Below are 27,565 nucleotides of genomic sequence, written 5' to 3'. Positions count from 1 at the left end.
TGGTCAAAATTACTTCGCGATGGTGGTGAACGAATCGGCGATCTCAAGAAGTGGGTGAGAGAGGGATCTAGAAATGACTTTGGGTTTGAAACGAATATTTTTGTGTTCGTGGATAGCTCACACGGTAGAGCCACGCTCTCACCTGCCAGGCGGAGTTGTCGTACCAATAAGGTCGCAGGTTCAAACCCCACCACCGCCGCGAAAAAATTTTTTATTCTCTATTGTCTTCTGGCACTTTTCTACTCACTTCATATCTTGATATTCCTGTAATGATGCTCAAGTGGAGGTGGTGGTGGCAAGGATGATGATGATGATGATGATGATGATGATGATGATGATGATGATGATGACGCCGATACCGACTGCAATGACGACAACGACGACGACGAAGACGATGATGATAATGATGATGATGATGATGATGATAATGACTGTCATTTTGATCCTCAGACATGAACGGACAATCGATTGGTCTGGACTCCAGCATCCCACAACAACATCAATACTTTGGTTGTCAAATACGGTACGGTCTGGTTACCTTCACTCGTCATTGAAAATACGTAAGTTTTGGTAGTAGTAATATTATTATTATTATTATTATTATTATTATTATTATTATCATTATTATTATTATTATTATTATTATTATTATTATTATTATTAGTAGTAGTAGTAGTAGTAGTAGTAGTAGTAGTAGTAGTAGTAGTAGTAGTAGTAGTAGTAGTAGTAGTAGTAGTAGTAGTAGTAGTAGTAGTAGTAGTAGTAGTAGTAGTAGTAGTAGTAGCAGAAGCAAAAGCAACAGTAATAGTGGTAGTAGTACAGTGGCGGTTCTAGCCTATTTACAGTGGTTGGGCAAAGAGGATTCGGTCATATATATATATATATATATATATATATATATATATATGATATATATTTTTTATTTTTTATTTTTTTTTTAATAAAATTTTTTTTTGATTTTTTTTTTCGCCTTTAAACAAAAAATATTTCAACCACCAATAATCACATTCACAATGAAATGACAATACCAGTAGATTTTAATTCTTCCAAACGTAATCAAAAATGAATCACGAAAGAGAATACAACTAAAAAATAAAGCGACGAGACATAATGCGACAACACCTTGACAATACAAGTCCATTTCCTTCACTCGAAAATTAAAGAGATGCTTTAATCCCTCAACGGCGATATTAATATTGCTTTTACATATTTCTGGTTTTCAGTAGTACGTAGTAACCTTAAAGTTTTCATGGAGAAGCAACAACAGCGATATGACTCGAGTTTCATTCAGAGCTCAAATTGCATAATTTTTACTGCTGTCTTGGTGGTCAGAATGATTGTGCCGGTGGTGGTAGTGGTTGGAATAGTGGTAGCGGTGGTGGTGGTGGTGGAGGAGGAGGAGGAAGACGAGGCGGTGAGGGGTAATTATGGTAGTGGTTTTGGTGGTGCTGTTGGTTAGAATGATAGTTGTGGAGACGATGACGGAAATTGTATGGTGATGTTGATATTGTTTTTATTTCTATTGTTGTACTTGTTGTTAATATTGTTGTTGTTGTTGTTAATGATGATGATGATGATGATGATGATGATGATGATGATGATGATGATTATGATGACAACGACGATGTCGTCGACAATGATGGTTACCATACGATATTACAAAATTTATTCAATCTTAGGCTTTCGCCAATTAATCATACAATTTGATGACCACATACATGAAAGTGGAAAATAATGGCAAATGGGACCAAACAATAAACTGATACCATTAATAACCACCAAAAAAAAAATACAACAATAGTAATACCACCAATACGTACAATAATAATAACAATGATAATAATAATAATAATAATAATAATAATAATAATAATAATAATAATAATAATAATAATAACAATAATAATAATAATAATAATAATAATAATAATAATAATAATAATATTAATAATAATAATAATAATAATAATAATAATAATAATAATAATAATAATAATAATAATAATAATAATATTACCATCATCATTACTACTACCACCACCGCTACCACTATACCACCATCACCATCATTATTACGTTTCCAATTATTTTTTCTCGTTTTTTAAAATTTGATATCTATCAAAACAGACGAAAATTCCGGTGATTTTTTTAAAGGGTAGTTAAAATATCTACGATTTTATTAGCCCTGAAAACTACGATTTTTATTTTCCTATCTAAAGTAGGCAGGTCTGCTATGACAAGTATCAGTATCAGTTCCATAGTCAAAATAAGACAAACAAAAACAACGTTTATTTAATATTAGGCTTTCGCCAATACTTCATACAATATAATTAAGACAAAATAATGTTACCAATCTCTCCTCATGTATTCGTTTGACTATCGTCACAATAATTACCGTGTTATCTTTGCTCCTTACCCAACCAATCCCTTGCTTCCCGCCTCTTCATCGCGAACCATCTTATGTATGTATTAGCTTCAGGACGGGCAAGTACGGAATCTGCCCACCCTTCCGTATTTCCTCTATAACTTAGAATTCAACTATCTCCTTACTCAGAAGAGTATTTCTCGTATACTAATTCAATTGTTGAGAAAACCAAAATGGTGGTTGTATTTTATATATTTATTTAGTCGTGACTTTTGAATAAAAGTGTTTTGTTTTATTAGAGGGAATACAATAGAAAATTACATTGTTTTGCAAAAATATTTAGTCTGGCAATAAAAATACAGCGGTAATTACTTTAAGAATAATAATAAAAAAAAGAATTAACAAATTAATTTGTTAAAAAACAAAACAAAAAACAACAACAAAAAACAACAACAACAACAACAAACAAATAAGAAAACAATTTAAATAAATGAGTTTTGAGAAACACTAAAGAAAACGAGGGGAAAAAAAAGAAATAATTTAAATGGATAAACAAATATATTAAAACAACACAAACTAATACTAAATTGATATAATATTAGTAAATTAATAAATTTAATTCAATACTGGAACCTTCCCAGCACAAGTAAGGCAATAAATAAGAAAAAGTTCGTTTGCCAAAATCTCTATTTAGTGTACACTGGTTAATAAGGTGGGCTCATTTGAATTAGCCCGACCTAGTACTAGAGAGGCCAGACAGCAAAATCACCGTCAGGCGACGTGACGATGAGATGACGATGTGGGCGGAGTGGAGTGGAGTGGTTGGGGGGGGGGGGGTGATAAAAAGAATAGGAGCGTATCCTGGTTTATGTATTACGGGATGCATGGTGATTCGCAATCTATCAAAAATACACACAAATTGATTTCAGTACAAAGTATCAATTTTAAGTAGTAACTTTTGAAATTATCTAATTTAAATTTGATTATTTCGGACCTGGTAATACAGCATATAACTTGAAAAAACAGGCTGGTATTTGCCCACCCTGCCCATTATTACCAGCCGTCCCTGTAGTAGTAGCTCATTACTTTCAGTATGATCCCATGACACGTTTATTGAAATAATCCTCTAAGATTCTCTCTATCCCACACTCTTTTAGCATTGACGATGCAGGGCTGTTTGGTAGCGATGAAACTGCTCCAGTTCGAGTGGATTCCAGTGGCTTGGTGACGTGGATTTCACCAGCCTATGCACGCGTTTCGTGTAACATGGAAGTCACGTACTTTCCTTTCGACCAGCAGACCTGTAAAATATCCGTGTATGGGTGGGCCCAAGATATCACAGTGAGTAATCATTTTGAAAAATTCTCATGGTTTGATTTATAATATATAGATTCATCATGAAACTACATATTATGTAACTACAATTTGTATTGCACTTGTTGCTTCTGCTGCTACTTACTTCTATCAAACCCCCACCACCACTACTTCTACCAAGACATCTGCTGCTGTTTCTACAACCATCAACATCACCACCAATACCACCACTACTGCCACTACAACAACAGCCACTGCTAGTGCTTCTACCACTATTACAACAACAACAACAAAACTATTACTACCACTACTTTTACTACTACTACTACTACTACTACTACTACTACTACTACTACTACTACTACTACTACTACTACTACTACTACTACTACTACTACTACTACTATTACTACTACTATTACTACTACTATTACTACTACTATTACTACTACTACTACTACTACTACTACTACTACTACTACTACTACTTCTACTACAGCTAATGCAGTGCTTTTTAAGTTCTAGATATATAGCCACCATAATAATAGCGGCAAGCAAAATTTATTTCAATCACATTTTGCGCCTTTGTGTCACTTAGTATGATCCTTGGATGCCCAAATTACTCATTACCATACGGCCATGAAGCCGGAGTTTATCCACGTTTCAATAGGGTTAAACGGACATTAGCGGCTATGTAGTCCTGGGTTCCAGCCTCGCTCGGCGCATAGTTGAGTCCTTGGAAAAGGCTCTTTACTCACATTCTCTTACCGTACTCAGGTGTAAAATGAGTACCTGGTCGTTAACAGCGTTGTCTCTGTCAGAAAAATTTGTAATATCGCCTAACAAGCGTTATGTCTCGTTCTACATGTTACGTGTTGCTGTTGTCAGGGACCCCCTGTACAGTGCTTTGAGCACATTTAGTGGATATTGCGCGAGATAAAAGATATAGTTTTTATTTTAATAGGACGCTAGTAAATGATAAAGTACTTCTATTTCTAACAATTCCAGTTGTCAGATCACTGGTAGTTGGTAGATGGACAGGGGATCAGAGAACATCTCTACTACACCATGAATCAAACCTGTCGATTTGCCTGTAAAGCGGGAGCTCTACCGACTGAACTATAGGGATCCTGCCTTGCCATATACTTGCGACATATAGATTTACATCAATTGGATTCAGTAGCCTGGCAACGGCGGCTATCTTGGTTCTAAACAAAGAAAATCATTACTTTTTATTTTTCAAGCTGGCTAGAACTTTTCATATGTCTTGTGACCAGAATGTGTAAAAGTCAAAACATGATGAAGTTTATGTTTTTTTTTTCTCCTCTGGATACGCTTTTATGCTCGCCGGAGAAATATTTCATACGGCGTCCGCCATTGTTCCGATAATTTAGAGCCAGTGTTGCTAAGTTACCATGCGTCATTATGAAGGAAGTGACGTTACGACTATTGAATCCTATTTCATGTATCTCTTTCAGGAAATGGACCTGAAAACTTTTGCAGCCCCTTGGTACCTTGCCGAGTACCAAGAGAATGGCGAGTGGTCTCTAGATGACACCTCGGTCAGCCAGCATTTGGCATCAGATGGCGCCAACACTTTCAAGAGCCTCTACTTCAAGTAGGAAGGCAGCCGAATAGCTCAATAACTGCCGCTGTGGCTGATGTATCATATATATCATCACCATCATCATCATCATCATCATCATCATCATCATCATCATCATCATCATCATCATCATCATCATCATTATTCTCTACCATAACGGTACTATCAACTTAATTTGTAAATGATCACTGCCAATGGTCAGATTGTTGACAATGATCGTTGAGCTCTGGGCCCTGCTTTTCCCCCTGGGTTATGCACTTCGCACAAATGATCCTATTCGATTTAGATGAATACAAGGTTTTTACAAAATATTCATTAAATTGAGTAAATCCTTTTCTTTTCCTTTTTAAAAATCAAGATTCAATATCCAATATTGGTCGGAATTACTGATTTTGATCGGATCTGGAGTTATTTGAAACTTTATAGATAAATACATTAATTGATTAACTCACTCAACCCTAACACCGACTATATCCGACCGATACTTTTACCCCATGTCTATTTATTACATTTTTTCTGAGACAAATTATAGGCGTGGTATCAAAGCTAATGTTTTGAACTTTTACATATTAATGGTAGTTGAATAAAACTATCTATGTACAAGCTCATTCTTAATACATTTTTCCAATATTGAAAAGTAGCAAAAATCTCTAGGATTGAGTGCGTTAATTAATGAATTAGTTATACATGCCACATAAATTGAGGCATAGTATCTAGTTATTCACGACACCGCAATGATAATTAGTTTAAATTCCCACAAATATAAAAATAACCAGACTTCTTGGGGTGATCTCGAATTTGGATTTGAACTATAACCAGTTAACTGTCGTACTCTAGAAAAACGGGTATACTTTAAAATTTGGCCAGAAAACTCGTCCTTCAAATATTGATCGATTTAAATGGCCATCATGGCACAAGACCGAAGGGCTAGAGCTCAGGTGGTCGCTGGTTTGGATAAGTAAGTAAGTAAGTAAATGGCCATAATCTTGGTAAAGAATCTCAAACCTGGGACTTCGCCCCAGGTTTGAGAGTCTTTACCAAGATAGGGAGTCATTTTAATCAATCCATATTTGAAGGACGAGTTTTCTCGGCAAATTTCAATACGATTTTTCTACAGAATCCGGGAGATAACTGATTAATTGCTAGAAAAAAATTGAGTAAAAATAAATGCGCCCATTTTGGAGAATGAGGTGAGGTGGTCTCTGAAACTTATAAAACGTAAAATTCCTATTTCTTATAATTTTAAATGTTAACATAATTGTACTCATCTGTGTCATTCTTTTTTATAATTGAGCATTTTTATTGAGCAATAAACGCAGTCAAGCCACTTTACAAGGGGTCTCCAGCCAACAGTAACACTTAACATGTAGGATGAAACACGACGCCTATTATAATGCGATATTAAAATTTAATTTCCGACAGAGACAACATTAACGACTAGGTACTCATTTTACGCCCGAGTATGGTGAGAGAATGTGAGTAAAGGGCCTTCTCCAAGGACTCAACTATGCGACGCTCAGAGCGAGACTCGAACCTTGGACCTTCAGATCCGAAGGCGAGTGTCATACAAAAAGACCACAGCTGCACAAAACGTTTCAACATAATGCCACATGAATGATATAGATAGCAGTGGCGTAGGGCCTTAAAGGCTATTAAGGCTAAGCCACAGGTCGTCATTGTCTTGAAAGTATGTAAGAATTTAACAATAAAAAGTCACACCTTTAATTTTCTGTTTCACAAACAATGAAATTCATTACCCTTACCGAGCCTCAAAACTTGAACCAATCACACCGCTTTGAATTTACTACAGGTCGAGTCATACTCGTGCCCCTGACCAATCAGTACAGCGTGTGGCTTTAAAGGTTGAGAAGGCTTCCAGCCATATTCCCACGGTACAACCAGGCGATGCATTTCACGTTTGTCGTGTGCTATGACTGTGGGCATCAAGAGGCATCTTGACTTTGAACTGAGTCATTGTGGCTTTCTTACTCGCAGCCACATACAATGACCTAATTAATGGCAATCGTGTTGTACCTGTTACCCATCCCTCTTCGAGGTGTGTCAGGCATGTGATATTGAATTCCACTTGTCCCTTTAACTTGAGTGTGAGACTGTATGTTATGTTTATTGATAATTCGAGTGTTAATCTGATGTATGCAGTGTCTGTTTTTAAAATTTTAATTAATTGCTATTAAGTGTGATGAATCACGTCTATTACCTGTTGACCGGTTCTTTGAATAGGGAAAATAAACTTTTGATTAAAAGTCTCGGTCCCCATCAACCAAACGATTTTGTACTCACTATTAAAGACGGGAAGCAAAATCGGTCATTTGATAAAGATTGGTTTAGTCGTTTTCCTTGGCTTACGGTGAGAATAGAAAAGAAGAGTTTATTTTGTTTTAATTGTATTTTGTTTGGCGATAACAGCAATACAGAATTGTCTTGGACAAGAAGTGGATTTACCTGTTTGAAAAATTTAACACAGAGAGCATTGAACCATCAGAGGTCCAACTTACATTTAAATAGCACCACTAGATTGAAAACCCTTGGTACTGTTCACATAGGTGCACAGATTGACAGTGGCTATCGTTTATCCTTAGCCAGGCATTATGAACAAGTTACAAAGAACATACAAATCGTAGGTAAAATAATTGAGTGCATTAAATGTTTCTCTCTCTCTCTCTCTCTCTCTCTCTCTCTCTCTCTCTCTCTCTCTCTCTCTCTCTCTCTCTCTCATATCCATAACTAAAAGATAATATGCGACAACACATCTCAAATCTAGCCCCATGCTCCTAAATGACCAGGCTACGCCGCTGATAGATAGTATGCGCTTGGCTAAGAAGCTCATAACATTGCCATCCGGAAGTATAACGGACCAACACGCAAAACTGTGTGTATCTTTAAACGTTTATAGTCAGGTTAATACAGTTCAGTGAGCATTACTCATAAACGCGGATGGCAAAAAACAATAACAAAGACCTGAGTGACGTCATCTTCGAACTATCTATATCTATAATTTCTCTTTTTCGATCCAGGGCGACCTTCAGAAGAAAGTGGCAATTTCCGTTCCTGGCTCTCATCGTGCCTGCGATCATGAACTCCGTACTGATGTGTGCTGTGTTCTACTTACCTTTTGAGACTGACAAGCCGGCTTACTCGTTGACCGTCCTGTTGTCCTATTACGTTCTGTTGACCTATGTCTCGGACACGCTGCCAGCCACCTCTACCAACATTTCTATCCTACGTGAGTATGGCATTAAAAGTAAAGGTAATGTTAGAGTGACCAAACACACACGTGCTCATCTGTTAGTGTGTTAAATGCCGTAACATTATTTTTGAAAATATTCATGGTACTTCCTGTGTTATTGTAAATATCGATTGGCCCGTAACACACCAAAATGGTAGACGGGAAGAAATGTGGACACACGTGACACCACAAAATGGTGGCCAGGTAGATCTGTTTTCACACGAAACGCATCAAAACAGAAGCCAGTTAGAATCGCGGACACACGTAACACACCAAAATGGTAGCCCAGTCAAACGTGGGGACATGTATCACACCGAAAAAGGTACCCAGGTAGAATACGCTTCAACAGTCGTAACGTCACCTCCCTCGTAATGACGCATGGTAACTTAGTAACTGGCTCTAAACTATCGGAACAATTGCGGACGCCCTTATAAAATATTTCTCCGACGAGAATTACAGTGTATCCAGAGGGAAATAACATTATAAATCTGATTGTTTTGACTTTTACACATTCTGATTACAAGACATATGAAAAGTTCTAGACAGCATGAAGAATAAAAAGTAACGATTTTTTTGTTTAGAACCACGATGGCCGCCGTTGCTGGGCGATGTGACATCAAATTATTGAATCCAATTGTGGGCGCACGTAACACATCAAAATGGTGGTGGTCTGATAAAATTGTGTACACAGACCAAGACATAAAAAATAAAGTCACTTAACTTTACGAAACTCAGCATAATAAACTGATGATGGGCGCAAGTGTGTTCGATAAGATCAATCAAATAACGTTAACCGGCAATTCAATATTCCGACGATATGCCCTCAGTAAATACATTTTTACACATTTCCTCGTCCGATCGAAGATGAATTTTAGATTTAATTTGAAGTTTGTAGTTCTCCCTGTCTTTGTCCGACGCAGTGGCAACTAACAAGACACAGGTTCCGTCCTGTGTGCCAAATAATATGCCAAAGAATGCCTTTCCGTCATTGGGATATGAAATTGTAAGAATAGCGCATGCCTTGGGGTACGTGCTATATCAATGAAACATTTTAAGATGCAAAATACATACAAAGTATGTGATGATCCAAAATGGTATTAACCCTTTAACGGCGAAATACGTAGAGATTCTTGCAAATCCTACTTAAGTCAGCCCCTTTTTTATTGTTGTAACTCTAGAACTAACACTAGCAGTGATGCGACTCGGGTTTCGTGTTGTTATTGTTCTCTTAGTGAAAACAGAACTCAGATTTTACTCTGTAGATTTTTTAAAAAGGAGTTAAGATTCTCCGAAATTAAGTTTTACTTGGTCAACGGTACACGAATGTTGCTAATTCCGGAATATTGCCTGTTACATTATATTCTTGTGCAATTCCGTTAACAAAACATAAGGGCATTCTAATTCATGTATATCGTTTGTCATGAGCTATGCTTTGTGATAATGAAAGGAATTTTACGCGCCCAGACCTGCATTATAAAGCGGGAAAAGCTGCGCTTCACAAATGTGCATTATTATTATTATTATTATTATTATTATTATTATTATTATTATTATTATTATTATTATTATTATTATTATTATTATTATTATTGTTATTATAATGATAATAATAATAATAATAATAATAATAATAAATAATAATAATAATAATAATAATAATAATAATATTATTATTATTATATTATTATTATTATTATTATTATTATTATTATTATTATTATTATTATTATTATTATTATTATTATTATTATTATTTCGGCTCTCCTGTTAGATTAGAGATGAATTTCATCTGTGGCGAGTTCAACCCAGAAGCTAAATCCATTCCAACTTTTTGATTTTTGACACAGGTTTAGCAATCAATTCTGAATGGATGTTTTGATGGACAAAAACGTCATCATTCAAAATGTTGCAGTAAGAATAAACTGATACAGATATTAGATGGAAAACTTGGGTTTGCCTGATGCAAAAGGAAGGTAACACTCAACAGTCGCATTATCTGTGTTACAAATAGGTCACCTGAACGTGATTTATGATTTCCAATGCGCATGATCTATATTAACTTTCCATGTGCTCGAGGTCATTGGTCACATTGCAAAATATGCTCAAAGTGACCTACATAGTGAAAAGTATTCACAGTGTTTTAAATATCACGATTGGTCATTTTTTTCAGCTTGACACATGGGTATGTGTACAACTTTCATAAACAAAGCTGTGTGTTTACATTTGTTAAGTTATATCCAATCATTGGACAGCAATGTGATTGATGACCTGGTTGGACGAAAACATGAATATAGATCGCTCCTTTTATTGTACAAATATGATACACCCGAGCAGTACGATTTCCGATCGTGTATTAAAATCAAGCGGCAGGGTAGTTACATTACAAGTAACTTAACTAGTAGACAAGGTATTTTACACACTTGATACAACTCGGCTCAGGTAGGAGTGAACATATTGCATGGACAGTGACGATTGTTATAAGAGTTTGGCTACAAAATTAAAGCTCCTCCTATCAAGGGAAGTGTTTGAATTCGATGAAATAGAACTTTAGTTCTTCATACATGCTAAATGAATTAATAAATCTCCTGCATGAATCTTCATATTAATTTACTAATTTTATTTTATATAATAATTATAATATGACAATATAATACAACTATAATTAATTTATTCATTATCTTTTTCACCAGAGGCCTATCTGACTTACGTCATGATCGTCGGCACGGTAACCACTCTCCTGTCTGTGTGGACTGTTGCTATGTACAACCGCGATGAGAGTAAACCAATTCCTCCGTCGGCAGCTTACCTATACCACAATGTTATGACCATTTTCATTTGTAAGAAAGGAAGCTGCAAGAGGGTGTCTTATCTATGCCACAGTTGTGGCTCTCGACGAAAGAAAACAACTCAAGTCCACGATAGAGGTCATCGTTTTGACCCCTCAACCACTCCAGGAACTCGACCTGGAACAAAATCGACGTTTTTAAGCCCAAGGGGAGACGGAAGAAATACGGTTTCTGAAGGAAATGAAATAAAAGCGTTCAATAATCAAAGGGAAACAATCGTGAAAAGTGGTAAACTATCGAAAAACAACGAAGAGTTACCTAACGTTCATGATATGAGTATTACTTCAACAGATGGAGGATATGAAAATGCGAACAATACGATTAAAGAAAAGGAGGCTCTTCCGTGTTCAACAGACAATAACAGTTCAGGAAACGCTTTTAATAAACAATACAATTCAGCCGACAATTTTTGTACCTGTACCAAACATAACAAATCGTTCACAATGTTTAATCAGCAGCCTAGAGAGGGTGGCAAAGACAATAAGATGTGTTACTATTGTGGTAAACGCTTGTCTGTCGAGGAGGCAAACGCTGTTATAGAAGAAGAAGAGGATGACACGGAAAAGGAGTTGACTTGGAAAATGATAGCTGAGAGAATGGACGCCATCTTCTTTCGGGTTGTTAGTCTATCTATAGCTTTATTTACAATTATACTCATCATTGTTCTTTTTGCTACATATTAAAAATATGAGAGATGATTAAACACCGATGTTTTTTTTTCTTAATCTAGCAAAAAATAGGGAGCAGGTTCTGGGGAAAATAAAATATGAAAAAGGGAAGAAAATGAAGTACCAGGTTTGAGAGCTTTTGACTAGATGATGGCACTTTATCCGATCGATATTTGAAGGATGAGTTTTCTGGCCTAAATTTGAAAATTGATTTTTTTTTCAAAGTGTTGCCCTGAAACCGACGTGTCCTTTTTCACAGGCCTGATAACCCAGTTATAGTTTTCACTATCCAAATGAATTTGTTATATTGATGCTATGCATCTATCTAAAAAAACCTCACAGCATCCGCCAGCCGGGTATAACGTACCAGCATACAAAACTATGTGTAACCTTAAACCACCTAGGTCTAGTTAAAGATCGTGTGCCTCAACAGAATTCATTTACGCTACAAAGTCTTTGAAATATTTCGCAAGTCAAAGTGATTCCAAACTGCTAGAACTAGAAGCCGTGAACTTTAAAAAAGTAGTAAACAAAAATGAATATAACAGCTTCAACAAAGAACTAAATACCAAACACGGAACGTTTCGGGTTCAAAATCCTTCTTCAGCCGAAAACAAACAAAAAAAAATAATAAAATATACATAACTAAAAAATCCAGATCGACGACAAAATATTTCGTACGTCCGTCCTCTCTGTTGAAGAAAAATCTTGGAAGGTAAACAATAAGACACGTTCGCTAAGTAGTAACTAAGAGTGTCAAATTGAGCGGAATGTAAAACAACGCATAGAATTTTGTGCATAAAAAAGGGAGAACTACGGGTAGAATAGAAATAGGTGTGAAATGTATCCGTTGAAATACTACTACTACTACTACTACTACTACTACTACTACTACTACTACTACTACTACTACTACTACTACTACTACTACTCCTACTACTACTACTACTACTACTACTACTACTACTACTACTACTACTACTACTACTACTAATATAATAATAATAATAATAATAATAATAATAATCCTTTCTTAAAAAAATATAGCATTGTGGAGAACATTGTGCTTATTTGAGTAAATAAAAAAAATGATACGGCGCACAACTCTACTGAAAGATTTGAAAATTAGAAATGTATTTTTTACAGATAGATAAACAGATAACTTGATTTCCTTTCATAATTTAAAGTCAGTTTGAAAGTTCGTTGAGTCAAACAGATATCATAAAATATGTACCGACGAAACAAAGGTCTCCCAAAATCAACTAATTTTGACACTGTAAAAAGTTGTCAGTTTGCGTCATCTATTTATGAATTTATGACATCAAGTATTATTATTACTCCGTTGTGTTGTTGATTTAGCGGTGATCAGTGTTGTTATGTAGTAGTATATGCTAATTGCGTGTATGTTTGTGTGTGTGTGTGCGTGTGTGTGTTTGTGTGTGTGTGTTGTGTGTGGTGTATACATGTGTGTGTGCGTGTGTGTGTGTTGGCATTTTTCAGCAAATCGTGGCATTCATAGTGATGTTTTTCACTTGATCACATGAAGGTATTCGGATTTACACAAATTGTAAACAAGTTTCACCGATTAACAACGTCTACTAATATTACTGCTGATATTACGGTCGTTTTTATGCCATCGATGTGATAATTATTGCCCTGGGAAATATTTAGTTAAACGTTGTCGACAAACTGTCAGTTGTATCTGTCTCGCTTCTAGTTCTAGCCTGAACAAACTGCTTCAGATTTTCATTTGACCTCACATAAGTTAGGTGAAGGGGAGATATTCCGAAAGCTCCTACATCCCCAGTATTCTTTCAATTTGTATTTTCACCTTTGATATTTTGTCAGGCGTTCATTTATTCAATTTGTCACCATATAGATTTGTGAGGATTTTTTTTCTATTAGGGTTAGTCATAAGTCTTAGTAAAGGTGCTAGGGGGGGGGGGGGGAGACATTCCGAAAGATCCTACATCCCCAGTATTCTTTCAATTTGTAAAGATCAAAGATCTTTTGTCAGGCGTTTATTTATTCAATTTGTCATCATATAGAAGCATTTTAAAAACTCTAGAACAAACCTTGATAGATTTGTGAAAGTTAAAAATTTCCTAATTTGACCATTGTTTTGATTCTCGGCCGCCATTTTAATTTGTGAAGTATTGAAAGGTAGTGCAAAGCAGTCCGAGGGTTTTTTCTATTAGGGTTAGTCATAATGGTAGAGTGTTTATTTTCCTATTAGGGTAAGTTAAAGGTGCTCTAGGTTTTATTTTTTCTTGGGGTCAGTTATGGGAATATTATTTAAGTTGTTTCCCTTTGTAGGAGCTTTCAGAAGGCCTTCCAAGTCAAGCGTGGTAAAGACTTGTGACTTATTGATATTGATATCTACTGACTGATAAACTAAAATCATGCCGAATAAAGCATGACAGCAACAAGCACATCGATTAAAGTGTGCATCTCATCGTAATCAAGATAATCAAGAAAATGATTCAGGCAATATCGAATGAAAATAGTTATTTCCCCGCGAAATTGCTGGCTTTTTACTAGTAATAAAAAATAATAATAATAACATATCTTTATTGGCCATAGATATGGCAATTTGTCATTTAGTTACACTTGTTTTAACGTTATGATACTTAACATTGAATATATTTACCTACATTAATATTTCATCTCTCTCATCTCTCTCTCTTCTCTCTCTTCTCTCTCTCTCTCTCTCTCTCTCTCTCTCTCTCTCTCTCTCTCTCTCTCTTTTATTTTTTTTTTCACGCGTGCGATATACACAACATAAACAGATTCATTTCGTTTTCAATTTGCTACAATTGTAGCAGTTCGACACCAAATATTATCATCATTATCAATTGGTCAATTAATTTAACATTACATAAATTAACCAGTCAATCAGTCAACGCATCCGTCTTTGCTTTTGCTGTACCATATGAAATATTCAATATTTTTTTATTGCTGATGGAATGATTGTTGATTTATACAAAAATCTCCTCCCAGATGGTAAAAGGTTAAATTCAAGGAATAAAATATGTTTCTTATTGTTGGTAATTGCGAATGCTTTCCTTTCTATTGCTTTTCAGTGAATCTTTATACTGCATCAAGAGGGTGGTTTATTATTCTTGCTGCCTCTTTGATTGATTTTGAAATTTTTGATTTATCTTTAAGTCGTCACCCGCCAAACCATACGGTGCAGCCAAACGCAATTACACTTTTAAACAATGAGTCATAAACTCCTAGCATAGTTTTCTTCCCGACTTGAATGTTTTCAATTTCCTTACAATGTTTGAGCAACTTTCTTAGATATTATATTGATATGTTGAGAGACATTGAAGGAACTATCAATAGTTATTTCTAAATATTTAAAATATTCAACTATCTCAACATCATCTTTACGGATCGTCACACATTTTAAGTCGTTTTAATATTTTTTTTTACACCACACACTTGTTCTTTCATTATTTCAACATTTAATTCAAGCTGATTTTGTTTATACCAACCAGTGAAGATATTAATTTGTTTGAAATAATTCTTTTCGGTAACTTTATCTTTTAATAAACCAAGAATAGCAGTATCGTCTGCATATTTCACTATAAAACAATTTTCAAAGGATGGTCTTCAGTCGTTTGTCCATAAGATGTACAGGATTGAGGAACTCACCCAGCCTTGGGGACATCCGTCCGACAACATTCTTTTGTTGGAGATATTTTCACCCAATTTTACACACTGTGGTCATGGGTCAGAAACTCTTTGTACTATTTAATAATGTAGTTTAGAATACCCATGTTGCACAACGTTTGAAGCAGAATATGTGTTCATCGCATTAAAAGCTGACGGAAAGTCGACATACAGGATTCTGTCGTAATTCGACGGCGTTTGGTCAAGGTGTTTTCAGATCGAATTTGTGGCGGTCAAAAGTTCGTCATCTACACTGAGATGCTGCTGGTATGCAAAGTGATACGAATCTAGCAATTTCAGGTCATAACATTTTTGTAGGAGCTCACATTTTATTTTTTTCGAAACATCTCATGACAAGTGGTGTAAGCGCCACTGGACGAAAGTCGTTCAATACGGATCGGCAACGCTTTTTTGGAACTGAAAAGACAACCTATGTTTTCCAAAGTACTGGCACTGATTGTTCATCGATTGACCTTTGAAATAGTTTTGTATAAGGTATAGCCAGTTGTTGGTGACAGTTTTTCAAAATAGTTCCGGTAATGTTGTCTGGTCCTGGCGCTTTATGTTCTTTACATAGCCGGAAGAGGGAACTTACAGTTTCTTCTTCAACATCTGGAGTTGTCTCATTTTTGTTTGACAAACCGTTGTGCACAGATGGGAGCCTGTCAAAACGACAGTAAAAATAATTTAATTTGTTGATATCACTTATCGTTTTTCCTTGTGGGAATGGTCGTTCCTTTAAGTCTACTCCTCCCATTTACTTTATCATCTCCTATGCTTTCCTTGCGCAGTCCGATCTCAGTTGTTGCTCCATTTTGTTTGTGTATTCAACCTTTTCTTCTTTTATTGTTTTTATCTCCTTTCCCTTTTCAAATTCTAGTTTAATGGCATCACTCATATAGGCAAATTTCTTTTCATTTAGAATATATTTCAGTAGTTTTGTAACTCATGGCTTATTGTTAGGAAATATCCTAATTTCTTTTTTTCCGCGCACAAGTCTACACTAAATGTGATATAGCATGTCACAGTTTCAATACATTCATCAATACTGTCTCCTTCTGCCATTAATGTCTCCCACTGAGTACAGTCAAAACAGCCGTACAGCCGATTGCCTCTGGAGTCCAGATATGGCGATATACGACAGTTGAGTTATCACTTTTTAATTTAGAGATATGCGTCTGTACTAAGTGAATTGTGTTATGATCAGATGTTGCTATCAGTTGTTTTCATAGCGCTTTGTATGCGTTCTTTATATTGCAATATCACAGGTCAAGTGTGTTGTTTCCTCGTGTTTTGCAGGTGACGGAACTGTTCTAGTCCAACTATGGGCAGTTGACAGTGATTAAAATCACCAACAATAATAAGTGGACTGTCCGGGTGCGTAGCAGTAATGACGATACATGCTCATTTAGTAAATGGTAGACCGGATCTATGCTTTATCAATTTTTGCGCTCGGTGGAATATAATCATTAATAATGATCACAACCCGAAACTCCCGAGGCAAATAGTGTGGACGTAGAGACAAAGAAAGTAGTTCAATATCAGGCGTGTCAAATCCATTAAAGCGGTGAAAATAATAATCCAGAAGTATGGCGAAAGGACAGTGATCCTTTAGAGATGATCCGCGTTTTGAGGCTGTTATATTATTTTTTTTCTTTTTGGGAAATAATTCACGTATGTAATCAATCGTCCCAAAAGGCATCAATTAGAGATTTACAAGATGGTGGAAAATGGCGTAACTCTCTCCTTACCAGCCATTTTCAGAATTAACCCAAAAATTTCCCAATCAACCAATGCAAATATAGATATTTCTTACTCAAACAGAAAAGCAACAAATACATTTTATACATAATATTGATCATCAAAACGAGTCCTACAACAAAGTGTCAAGATTTTATAACTATAACAGAAACGTTTTCTTTAACTCTTTCAGTGCGGCCGGTCTTGAAAGGCAAAAACAATAATGTTATTCCAATCCTACTTTCTACAACAGTACTATAAATTGAAGCAATGGTATAATGTCTTATCAGAACATTCGATTGGCCCTAAGGGGGGGGGGGGGGGTTATTTCATTTTGAGATTTTGCTCCGAATTCGAATGTCGCTTTGTCTTAGCTTGTCATTCTCATGCTGTCTCAATCAGGTGCCAGGCATTTTGTGACGAAAATGCGAATATAGCCTCAGCGCTGAAAGAGTTAAATTAGGTGATGTACAACAGAAATCAGAGCGTGAAAATTGTTGGTTACATCGTAAAGAACGTGACGATTTTCCTATGGGTGGTAAGGAAAGGATTAAATGATAGGATGATCAGAGATATGAGTTTAACGTTCTAGCTCTTTAAAAATGTTTTCTTCATAATAATAATAATAATAATAATAATAATAATAATAATAATAATAATAATAATAATAATAATAATAATAACCAAGCACAAAAAATAATTTTTCACCATATTCAGTCAACATGTGTGGCATGCCCTTTCACGTGTTAATCTGTCTTTAGAGCATCTAGCCTATTCTGCGTTTGTTTAGCATTGATGTGTTCTGTCTTTTAAAGGAATATCATTCGTTGTCCTTCGTGTACTTGTTTCCCTGATGTTACCAATTTTCAATTCCGTCTTCTCTCCCGATATTATGTCCAAAAAATCTCATATTCCTTCTCCTGATTGCATCTAACAACTCTCTTTCTTTTCCGCTGCGATTTAACACTTCTTCTTAATTGCTTACAAACGAAGTTCAGGATATTTTCAACCTGTCTTCACCATATATGATATATACACCTTTCCGAAAAAAAATGCTATTTTGAGGCGAAGGATAACATATTTGCGCTGCCACTGAACTTTACTTTTCAATAAGCTTTATTGAATTAACCAGTAGATTTTTGACCAATTAAAACTTGGAATTTGTGACACACCTTCACACGTGCTCGGACAAACATAGTTGGTTGTTTATAAACAACAGCGTGAATGATGATATCGACCTCTCTCTGATCATTGTTATTGTTTTTATTCCGCTAAATGGATGAGTGGTTATCATACAAATTTTTCGATCCTAATACAAACGTTTAAATTTTCGTATAGTTTTCTGTGTTCGTTCTATTAATCAAGTAGTTCAACAGTGGTTTTTCAAAAAAAAAATTAGACACATACCATCGATAGTAAAACCTGTGTAGTTCGCTGTATTTACCAATCACTGCCATTGTTTACATTATGGCGACTGTCCGAAAGGCGTGGTTATCTAAGTGTCTATTGAAGCTGCTTGTGTCATTCTTCAATGGAATCTGTGATTTGTTATTGTTTGGGTTGTTTTTTTTTCCGCTTTGGTAATTGATAGTTCCTCCATGACCTCTTGGTGCTTTGTCTGTCAAGCTATTGACCACGGATGCTATTTTGTTTTACTACTATCTTATATTATGAGTCTCCAGATATTCAATCAACATACACTGCATAGACATTTGAAAATTATGTCAGTAATCGTAAATTGTATTAAAACTAATCGAATAAACAATTCAATTGTTCTATTTTTGTCTCTGAAATTTAAAATAAAGTATAGATAGAATGCGCTTGGCCAAGGAGTTCACAACACTGCCATCCGGAAGTATAACGGACCAACACACAAACTCTGTGTAACCATGAATGTTTATAGTCAGGTTAATACAGTTTAGTGAGAACAACTCACAAACGCGGATGGCAAAAACAATAACAAAGGCCTTGGTGACGTCATCTTCGAACTATCTATAGATAGAATGCGCTTGGCCAAGGAGTTCACAACATTGCCATCCGGAAGTTTAACGGACCAACACACAAACTCTGTGTAACCATGAACGTTTATAGTCTGGTTAATACAGTTTAGTGAGAACAACTCACAAACGCGGATGGCAAAAACAATAACAAAGGCCTGAGTGGCGTCATCTGCATACTATCTATACGTTGCCCCTAAAATCAACCGATGACCGTGATCCGAAGACCCAGAGCCACCTAAAGTGCTTGCCTATCACCCGGAGTAAACAACCCACATATCCTGAACATTACTCACAAATTTAACGCAGATGATTGAAAAAAAATGCAGTGCTGTCAAGCATAGTGGTGATATTCCTTAATCAATGTGTCAAAATAATGTGAGAAATACTCACTTACTGAACCTGACCGAATTGTGTTTTTGGCACGTACTCGGGGTAGCTCCTATCTTTTGTTAACAGGAAAATAAATAGTCAAGGGGACGGAACGGGGTAATTGGTAGCAAATATTCTGATTGGTTGATGCTTAGCTTAGGGCGAACCATCAAAGAATTTAAATCGTTTCAAAATTATTCATATTTTAATGTGCATATGTAATTCACTGTTTCAAACCGGCAACATTGTCAGAATGAATTAGATCTAGATGAGAATGGTTGAATTTAAAGTAAAAATCATCACAATTGGATTCAATAGTCTGATGTCACGTCCGCCCAGCAACGAGCAGCTTGGTTCTAGACAAAGAAAGTCTGTACTTTTTATTCTTTATGCTGGCTAAAACTTTTGCACATGTCATGTCATGTGATCAGAATGTATAAATGTCAAAACATGATCAGATTTATAATGTTTTTCTCCTCTGGATACACTTTTATGAAGTGTTTATAAGGGCATCCGTCCGCCAAAGTTTAGAACCAGTTACTAAGTTACTGTGCGCCATTACGAGGGAAGTGACGTCACAACTGTTGAAGCCTATTATAATTTCAAAATTTTTGAAGGGTCTTCATATCTTCTGGTCTTCAAGCAATGGGGCCTATGATGATCAATCAGGGTATAGAGAGGATTGGAGAGCGGTAATTACCGATGTATGTCTTACATCCGAGATCACTTGATGTTGATGCTTTATCGACACCATTTCCACACTATAAAATTGTATCCCACTCTTTTGGTACCGGATTCTCTAGAAATGGGAGAGAGAAAGGGATATAGATATATATAGATAGATAGATGGATGGATGGAAAGATAGATGGACAGACAGATGGATGGATATGGTAGATAGATAGATAGCTAGATAGATAGATAGATAGATAGATAGATAGATAGATAGATAGATAGATTGGCAGATAAATAGATAGATAGATAGATAGATAGATAGATAGATAGACGGAGGACGGGAGAGAAAGAGTGATAGAGAGAGAGAGAGAGAGAGAGAGAGAGAGAGAGAGAGAAATAGGGACAGAGAGTGAGAGAAAGAAAGAAAGAGAGAGAGAGAGAGAGAGAGAGAGAGAGAGAGAGAGAGAGAGAGAGACACACACAGAGAGGAGACACACACACACACAGAGAGAGAGAGAGAGAGAGAGAGAGAGAGAGAGAGAGAGAGAGAGAGAGAGAGAGAGAGAGAGAGAGATCGTACGCCTCATCTATGACTGTCCATTTTCATCGATAAAAACCACTACGTAAAGCAGGTACTACTTTAAAACTAAACACCTGGTTCACAAGTACCTGCGTTATCTATAGTTATGCACAAGTAAGAAAAACCTCCATATCTAATCAGGATAAACTCGTGATCATCATAAGCTTTTGATATTATCATTTTGATGAGGTTGTAAAAATAAATTGACTGAGAACGCCGTGCAGCTTGTTTGGATTGAAACGTGCTTTCTCAAAGTATTCATTTTAATACAGATCAGTGAAGGAGATATGAGATGGAGTGATACTAGGTTGCTAGAAGCTGTGGTCTGTAAAAAGTAATAAACAAAAATGAATATAACAGCTTCTAAAATGAACAAAGTACCAAACACGGAACGTTTCGGACTCAAAACCCTTCTTTAGCCAACAACATAAAAACAATAAAGACTATCTGGAATTTAGTAATGTATTTATGTCTTTATATTGTTTTTTTTTGTTGTTGTTGGCTGAAGAAGGGTTTTGAGCCCGAAACGTTCCGTGTTTGGTATTTTGTTATATTTTTTTTTTGAAGCTGTTATTTTCATTTGTGTTTATTACGAGATATAAGACGGCATTATGTCGCGGCGACTTGTATGCTGGAAATTAATTCCAAGGATGTCACTCCGACATAATAACATTTTAACACAGTGGGTCAAAGATTATCCCGATCGAGACACAAGAAACGTAAGGGCTACTTCCGGGTGTGAGTTTCAATGTCAAGTCGTTAAACATAGCATTTGATTATTGACGGTGTGTTTTTAAGTAAAATACACACCATTCTACCTACATATATCAATCTTAGAAATACACAGAACTATAAACTTAGAAGAGTATGATCTGTTCGAGAGAATTTAAAGAAAAGTAATTTACCACCTGATTATAGAAGAAGGAACAAAATTGACGGCACTTAGTTTTTAAAAAAATTGTTTTTAGCCAGTTGTATGAGTAGATGCAGAAATCATCAGACGAATTGCATTGGCCAAGAGTAAATTTTCAAAAATGCATTCCCTAATCACATCCAAATGGTGAAATTTATCAAAAATAAATGTCAATCTATTTTTAGACCAGGGTAAAGTTAATTATTCAAAAATTAATGCGCTTGTGTGAACAAAACAAGAACTATCTGTAACCAGATTTTCAGAATAATATAGACATATATGTTGAATTTAACTACATTAAAATTTTATTTACACATGTTTGTTTTAACTGAAAGTGTATTATCTATAATTTAAACAACAAAGACGGAAGATCTATTTTGGGCGCAACGTTGTCCGGCTTCTACCGTTCCTAATCAGCAGCAATGAACAACCGGAGATCAAATAATTCAAAGGTACGGTTTCATTTTCAGTGTTTGAGTTTGTAATCTGCATCGATTGCTTTAAGAGAAGGTAAATATTTAGTTCAATGTTAACACATAGTAGCTTTCCGGTCTTTAACTTTGGATGTTTCACTCGCATAATTCTAGAATGCTTTGTAGATGTTTTTCATCTAGTCTACGATTCACTTCGCATTGTCAGTCACTATCTTAGACAGCTCCACTCACCGAGATTCTCACTTACAAAGTTGACGTCTCCTTCGCTAATGTCTGCTTCATGTTCAAGCAGTGACTGATTCTGATAATGTTTGAGGAAACACACTTTTCATAATAATAGTTGGATAATATTTTTAAATTGTCGTGTTGTGGGTAACAGCTACAATCTAGAACGTGTGGTGTATCAATTCAATCATAATTTAACTCCCCCCCCCCCCCCCCGCCCAAAAAAAAAAGAAAAGAAAAAAGCAGAACCCCCATTAGTAAGTTGGAATGTCAACAGAAGCAAAAATAAAAAAAAATTTAAAAAATCAATAAGTAAAATAAAAGAAATCCCATCTGTCGTAGTGCGTGGCTTTCACCACTTTCAACTGGCAAAAGTCTAGCCTCGTCGTATTATTCACTCTCGCCTTGTCCTTGCAATATGTTCCGAGTTCGGAACAACCTTTAGGTCTTTTGATACCTGCCGACGTGCACTTATTTGCAGGTCTGTTAATCCAATTCACTATTGGCTCATTGTTGTAATGGCTTTTTTTTAATGACACAAAATTTTCCCCATAACAAAAATATTAAACTAGGCCTAGCATAGCATTCGTATGTCAGACCTGCATATATGTACACCTCGATACCTGCTCATTGCTGGAAAAGTAACAAATAAGGGATCCCTGCTACTGACCTTCAATATCTTCAATATCAAGTTATTTGCAGGAGTTAAGGTGGTAGCCGCTTTGCCACAAAATACTTTATTGTTGTTTTTGTTTTGTTTTGTTTTTTTGCTTAGAGTGTGGGGAAGGAATGGCAGAGTGGGGTGAAGGATGAAAGAATGAGAGGGGCAGGTGGAAAGGGAAAGGGGGGTGGGGAGGGAGATTAAAAAAAACAACAACCAAATTCTCCTACTCAACCGCTTGTCGCATCTTTGATATTTGAAAGGTGTCAAACTATGACACTTAGCATCTTCTAAGCTGTTTCGCCTTATTTGACAAGTGTGAGAAAGATAAAAGGCTTTTATTGTAAGATGCAGGGAGGATGGTCAAAGTTAATTTCTATCTTGGGCCCCTCACTGTGCTATATTTTTTTTTAATAGTGTGTAAATTTCATGAGTGGTTTTAGAAAAATGAATATACCAAAAAAGTATGAATGTTTGTGTGTTTTGAGGAGGGGGGGGGGGGGGGGGGGGGGGGGAAGAGGGGTTGTTGGTTTTTGTTAAAGTTTTATACACATCCCTATCAGTTCAATCAATTTTTGGGGGTAATGATAGAGGGGCCTGATACTGCAGCTTATTACGAATTTACATTGGGTATTAAGAGATATCGAACATAAGAAGGGGGTGTGTATTGGAGGAAAGAATGTAACAAATCTGAGGTATGCAGATGATACGGTTCTACTGGCAGAATCTGAACATGAACTACAAGAATTACTGGATGTTGTAGTCAGGAGTAGTGAAAATATGGGACTGGAACTGAATATAACTAAAACAGAATGTATGACGGTATCTAAAAATAATAACCCACCAGCCTGTGTAATAACAAGCAGAGGACAAACAATACAACAAGTTGAATGTTTCAAATATTTAGGCTTCAATGTAACATCCAATGGAAAATCAGATTGTGAAATAAAGAAAAGAATAGGTATGGCGAAGAATGCATTCAACCAGCTGCATACAATTATGAAAAACAGGAATATTAGCATGAAAACAAAAATCAAGGTCCTGGATTGCTATGTACTGTCTGTGCTGCTATATGGTTGTGAGAGCTGGACCATAAACAAGACCATGGTTAAAAGACTGAGGCAGCGGAAATGTGGTTTTACAGAAGAATGATGAGGGTGTCATGGGTGGAAAGGAAAAGAAATGAAGAAATTTTAGAAATGGCAAACAGAAAAAGATCACTGATAACAAAAATCATCAAACGCCAAATGGAATTTTTAGGACACATTATCCGCCACCCTGGTTTGGAAGTACTCGCCTTGACTGGAAAGATGAATGGAAAAAGAATAAGAGGAAGACAAAGAATAACTTATTTGAAAGGGATAAGAACTTGGACAGATGAAGCTGAGAAAGGTGGCGCTGCTTTAATAGAATTGGCAAGAGATAGATCAGCTTGGCGGAAGATGACCTCCGACGTCTGCTTCAGATATGGCACTACATGAGATGAGACATTGGGTTGATATTAAAAATAAACCTCTCTGATTACTTTAGATTACCTACTTTTGATTTATTTTTAGCCCATTTCTTTCATCACCGCCAGTAATCAAGAGTCTTAATAACAAGAAGCTTGTAGGATTTTGTCATACATATGAAATACTATATATGTGAAATGTGTCTTATTTAGATTTTGCCTAAGGAATGATAAGAAAGCTCTCTCAATTGATATTTTATTTGACTTTAAAGTGAAATCAAGAGGCATTAATTTTTCAGTTTATTCGAATTGGCTACTGTGACCAAAAAGTTAATAAAAGAAAACATGTCTTCAATTAAATCTCTGATAAAATGAGATCTGACACAACGGTTTTACAACCTTGTGGTATCTGAGGTCTGGGTTAATTGTGTTTTCTAATGTTTTTATTGAATATAAGCAAAAATTTAAGACATAGGTCATGTTTATATTATCAAAACACTAAATGGTATTTCACCTTACATTGAAATGTGTGGTCCTTTAGAGTCATAAGGCTCATGGAACTAGAGTTATTCCTGTTTCTGTAACACGAAGCAACAAACTTTAACAAGTGCTTTCTACTCTCTGAATAAGTTTCACATTTACATATATTAGACCCATCTATCTATTGCTATATTAATTTCAAATTTTCATTCAATACCAGAAGTTAAATAAATCCAGTGAAAATAATAATGAAATGTGGTAATTATAGCTCTTGTTCATTGTTAGCTCTATATGAATATCATTCAATGACTGAATGTGAGATGATATTGCTTTCTATGTTTCTAACCAAGAGAAAACGCTGTGGACTGCCATAATTATTCCAACTGAATCAAAAACTTTTTTTTTCAGATTTAAACAACATAATAATCATGAGCCTCTGCATTTCTTGAGATACTGGTGTGCAGTCCTGGAAGCATTGCCCTGCCCACATTCTGGCAATTAACCAATCAATATTCACGAAAATGTATTATTATTATTATTATTATTATTATTATTATTATTATTATTATTATTATTATTATTATTATTATTATTATTATTATTATTATTATTATTATTATTATTATTATTATTTTCATCATCATCATCATGATCATCATGATCATCATTATCATCATCATCATTATTATCATCATCATCATCATGATCATGATGATGATCATCATCAGGTATCATTATTATTATTATATTATTATTATTATTATTATTATTATTATTATTATTATTATTATTATTATTATTATTATTATTATTATCATTATTATTATTATTATTATTATTATTATTATTATTATTATTATTATTATCATTATTATTATTATTATTATTATTATTATTATTATTATATTATTATTATTATTATCATTATTATTATTATTATCATTATTATGATTATTATTATTATTAATAATAATAATATTATTATTATTATTATTATTATTATTATTATTATTATTATTATTATTATTATTATTATTATTATTATTATTATTATTATTGTATTTGTTCTTATTATCATTGAGCCTTACCCTCAAGATTATCAAAAAAGCTTTCAACTTTACTGTATCTTATAGAATTTCTCAATATTAAAAAAAAATATTCTATAGTATTTATACAATCTCTCAGCTGTATTAACCTAACCTATTGATCCATAGTCTAGAATCTTGAGGGTGGAGATTAAGCAGAGAGAACAGAACCTTATTTTGCTTTCAAGCGTTTTCAAATTTTAAAATCTTGCCGTTACTTTTAAAGATTCTATTTAACTTTTTTTCTAATGCTAGTACAAGTTAAAAGCCTTATGATGAAGATCCTTAGATGATCTAAATCTAGACGGCTATCACTCCATGTCATTGGTATTGGCTCCTGTCTCTTTATACAATAGATTCATATTTCCAGTGTGCTTATCATATACTTTTACATAGGAAAGTCAAGAAAATATGCCAAAAACTTGCTTTTTTTGGTTTGGCATATGAAGAAATTTTGCAATAATATATTTTGTTACAGTATATACCCTTTAACTTGCCAACATTTTCTATATTAAATATATTTTATTCTTTTCTTTCTTGTTCACATTTATCAATAGGCAGGATAAGAGTGCTGATAAAACTCTAGTTGTAGCTGATTTGTAATATTAGTATAATTTGATAGATTGGTCTTTTACCATGTAATGTTGCAGTTGCTATTGAAAATATAATAAAATCTACCATTTGTTGTACATATTTCACTAAATGTAATATGTTTTTTGTTTGTTTTTGTTTTTAATATATGAAAAATTACTTTATATAGTAAAACAACTTTTTGATTTTAAAAAATTCATTAAAGAAACCAAATCTAACATGTGTCATGGAGTCTGCACAGGAAGCAGACTGAAGGAGGGAAATGAGAAGAAGAGCAACTGGCAGCTTTTAACATGAATTGAGACTGTTAGGCTCAACGTTTATGTACCGGATATATATCTCAAGAAAAATAGGTATAATTGTAGATACATATAATTCCTTCAGATTATATCAGTTTGATAGTTTGCAACATGTTTCTGGCAATATAAATCAAGTTAACTGCAAATTATCTTGAGTTCAACTTGCATGGTAAGTTGGTATAAAATTTCAAATTAATTGATTCTGAATGCATTTTTCCTTTATTTCATTTGAAAATTATCTGATGCAGCTATAGAGCAGAGAAAATGGGTTCATTAAATTTTTAAACAAATTGATAAAAGAAAGACAAACGTTTCTATTACTTTTTTAAAAGAAGATTTAT

The 27,565-nt window shown here is 34.8% G+C and overlaps 1 protein-coding gene and 1 long non-coding RNA gene across 3 annotated transcripts in view; both read left to right on the top strand.

The window, feature by feature from the left end:
- The first annotated feature begins 457 nt into the window (after nt 1-457).
- On the top strand, nt 458-12,061 carry LOC144979178 (uncharacterized). Its single transcript, XM_078925788.1, has 5 exons — nt 458-560; nt 3,523-3,706; nt 5,158-5,297; nt 8,321-8,529; nt 11,223-12,061. Exons 2-5 carry the CDS (start codon nt 3,632-3,634, stop codon nt 12,059-12,061), a joined length of 1,263 nt encoding a protein of 420 aa, XP_078781914.1. The 5' UTR covers nt 458-560; nt 3,523-3,631.
- Nucleotides 12,062-22,153: 10,092 nt separating this feature from the next.
- LOC144979354 (uncharacterized) overlaps nt 22,154-27,565 on the top strand; it is a 5,780-nt gene continuing 368 nt past the window's right edge. The window contains exons 1-3 of one of the 2 annotated variants that reach the window (XR_013646672.1): nt 22,154-22,509; nt 25,658-25,772; nt 27,131-27,278. This is a non-coding gene — a long non-coding RNA (uncharacterized LOC144979354). The remainder of the gene's footprint in view (nt 22,510-25,657; nt 25,773-27,130; nt 27,279-27,565) is intronic. The other variant, XR_013646671.1, reaches the window with a different exon arrangement.

The sequence above is a fragment of the Berghia stephanieae genome, chromosome 9 (genome assembly GCF_034508935.2).
Source record: "Berghia stephanieae isolate SIO BIC M18660-M18661 chromosome 9, UCSD_Bste_1.3, whole genome shotgun sequence".
In the NCBI taxonomy this organism is placed as follows: Eukaryota; Metazoa; Mollusca; class Gastropoda; order Nudibranchia; family Aeolidiidae; genus Berghia; species Berghia stephanieae.
This window is presented reverse-complemented; position numbering and strand designations above follow the sequence as displayed.

What these genes read in the sequence shown, in the direction of transcription:
- LOC144979178 (XM_078925788.1), top strand. Translation starts at nt 3,632, where the DNA reads ATGGAAGTCACGTACTTTCCTTTCGACCAGCAGACCTGTAAAATATCC. An exon ending in GGTGGGCCCAAGATATCACA is followed by an intron (nt 3,707 to 5,157) that starts GTGAGTAATCAT and finishes TATCTCTTTCAG; the next exon opens with GAAATGGACCTGAAAACTTT. An exon ending in TACCAACATTTCTATCCTAC is followed by an intron (nt 8,530 to 11,222) that starts GTGAGTATGGCA and finishes CTTTTTCACCAG; the next exon opens with AGGCCTATCTGACTTACGTC.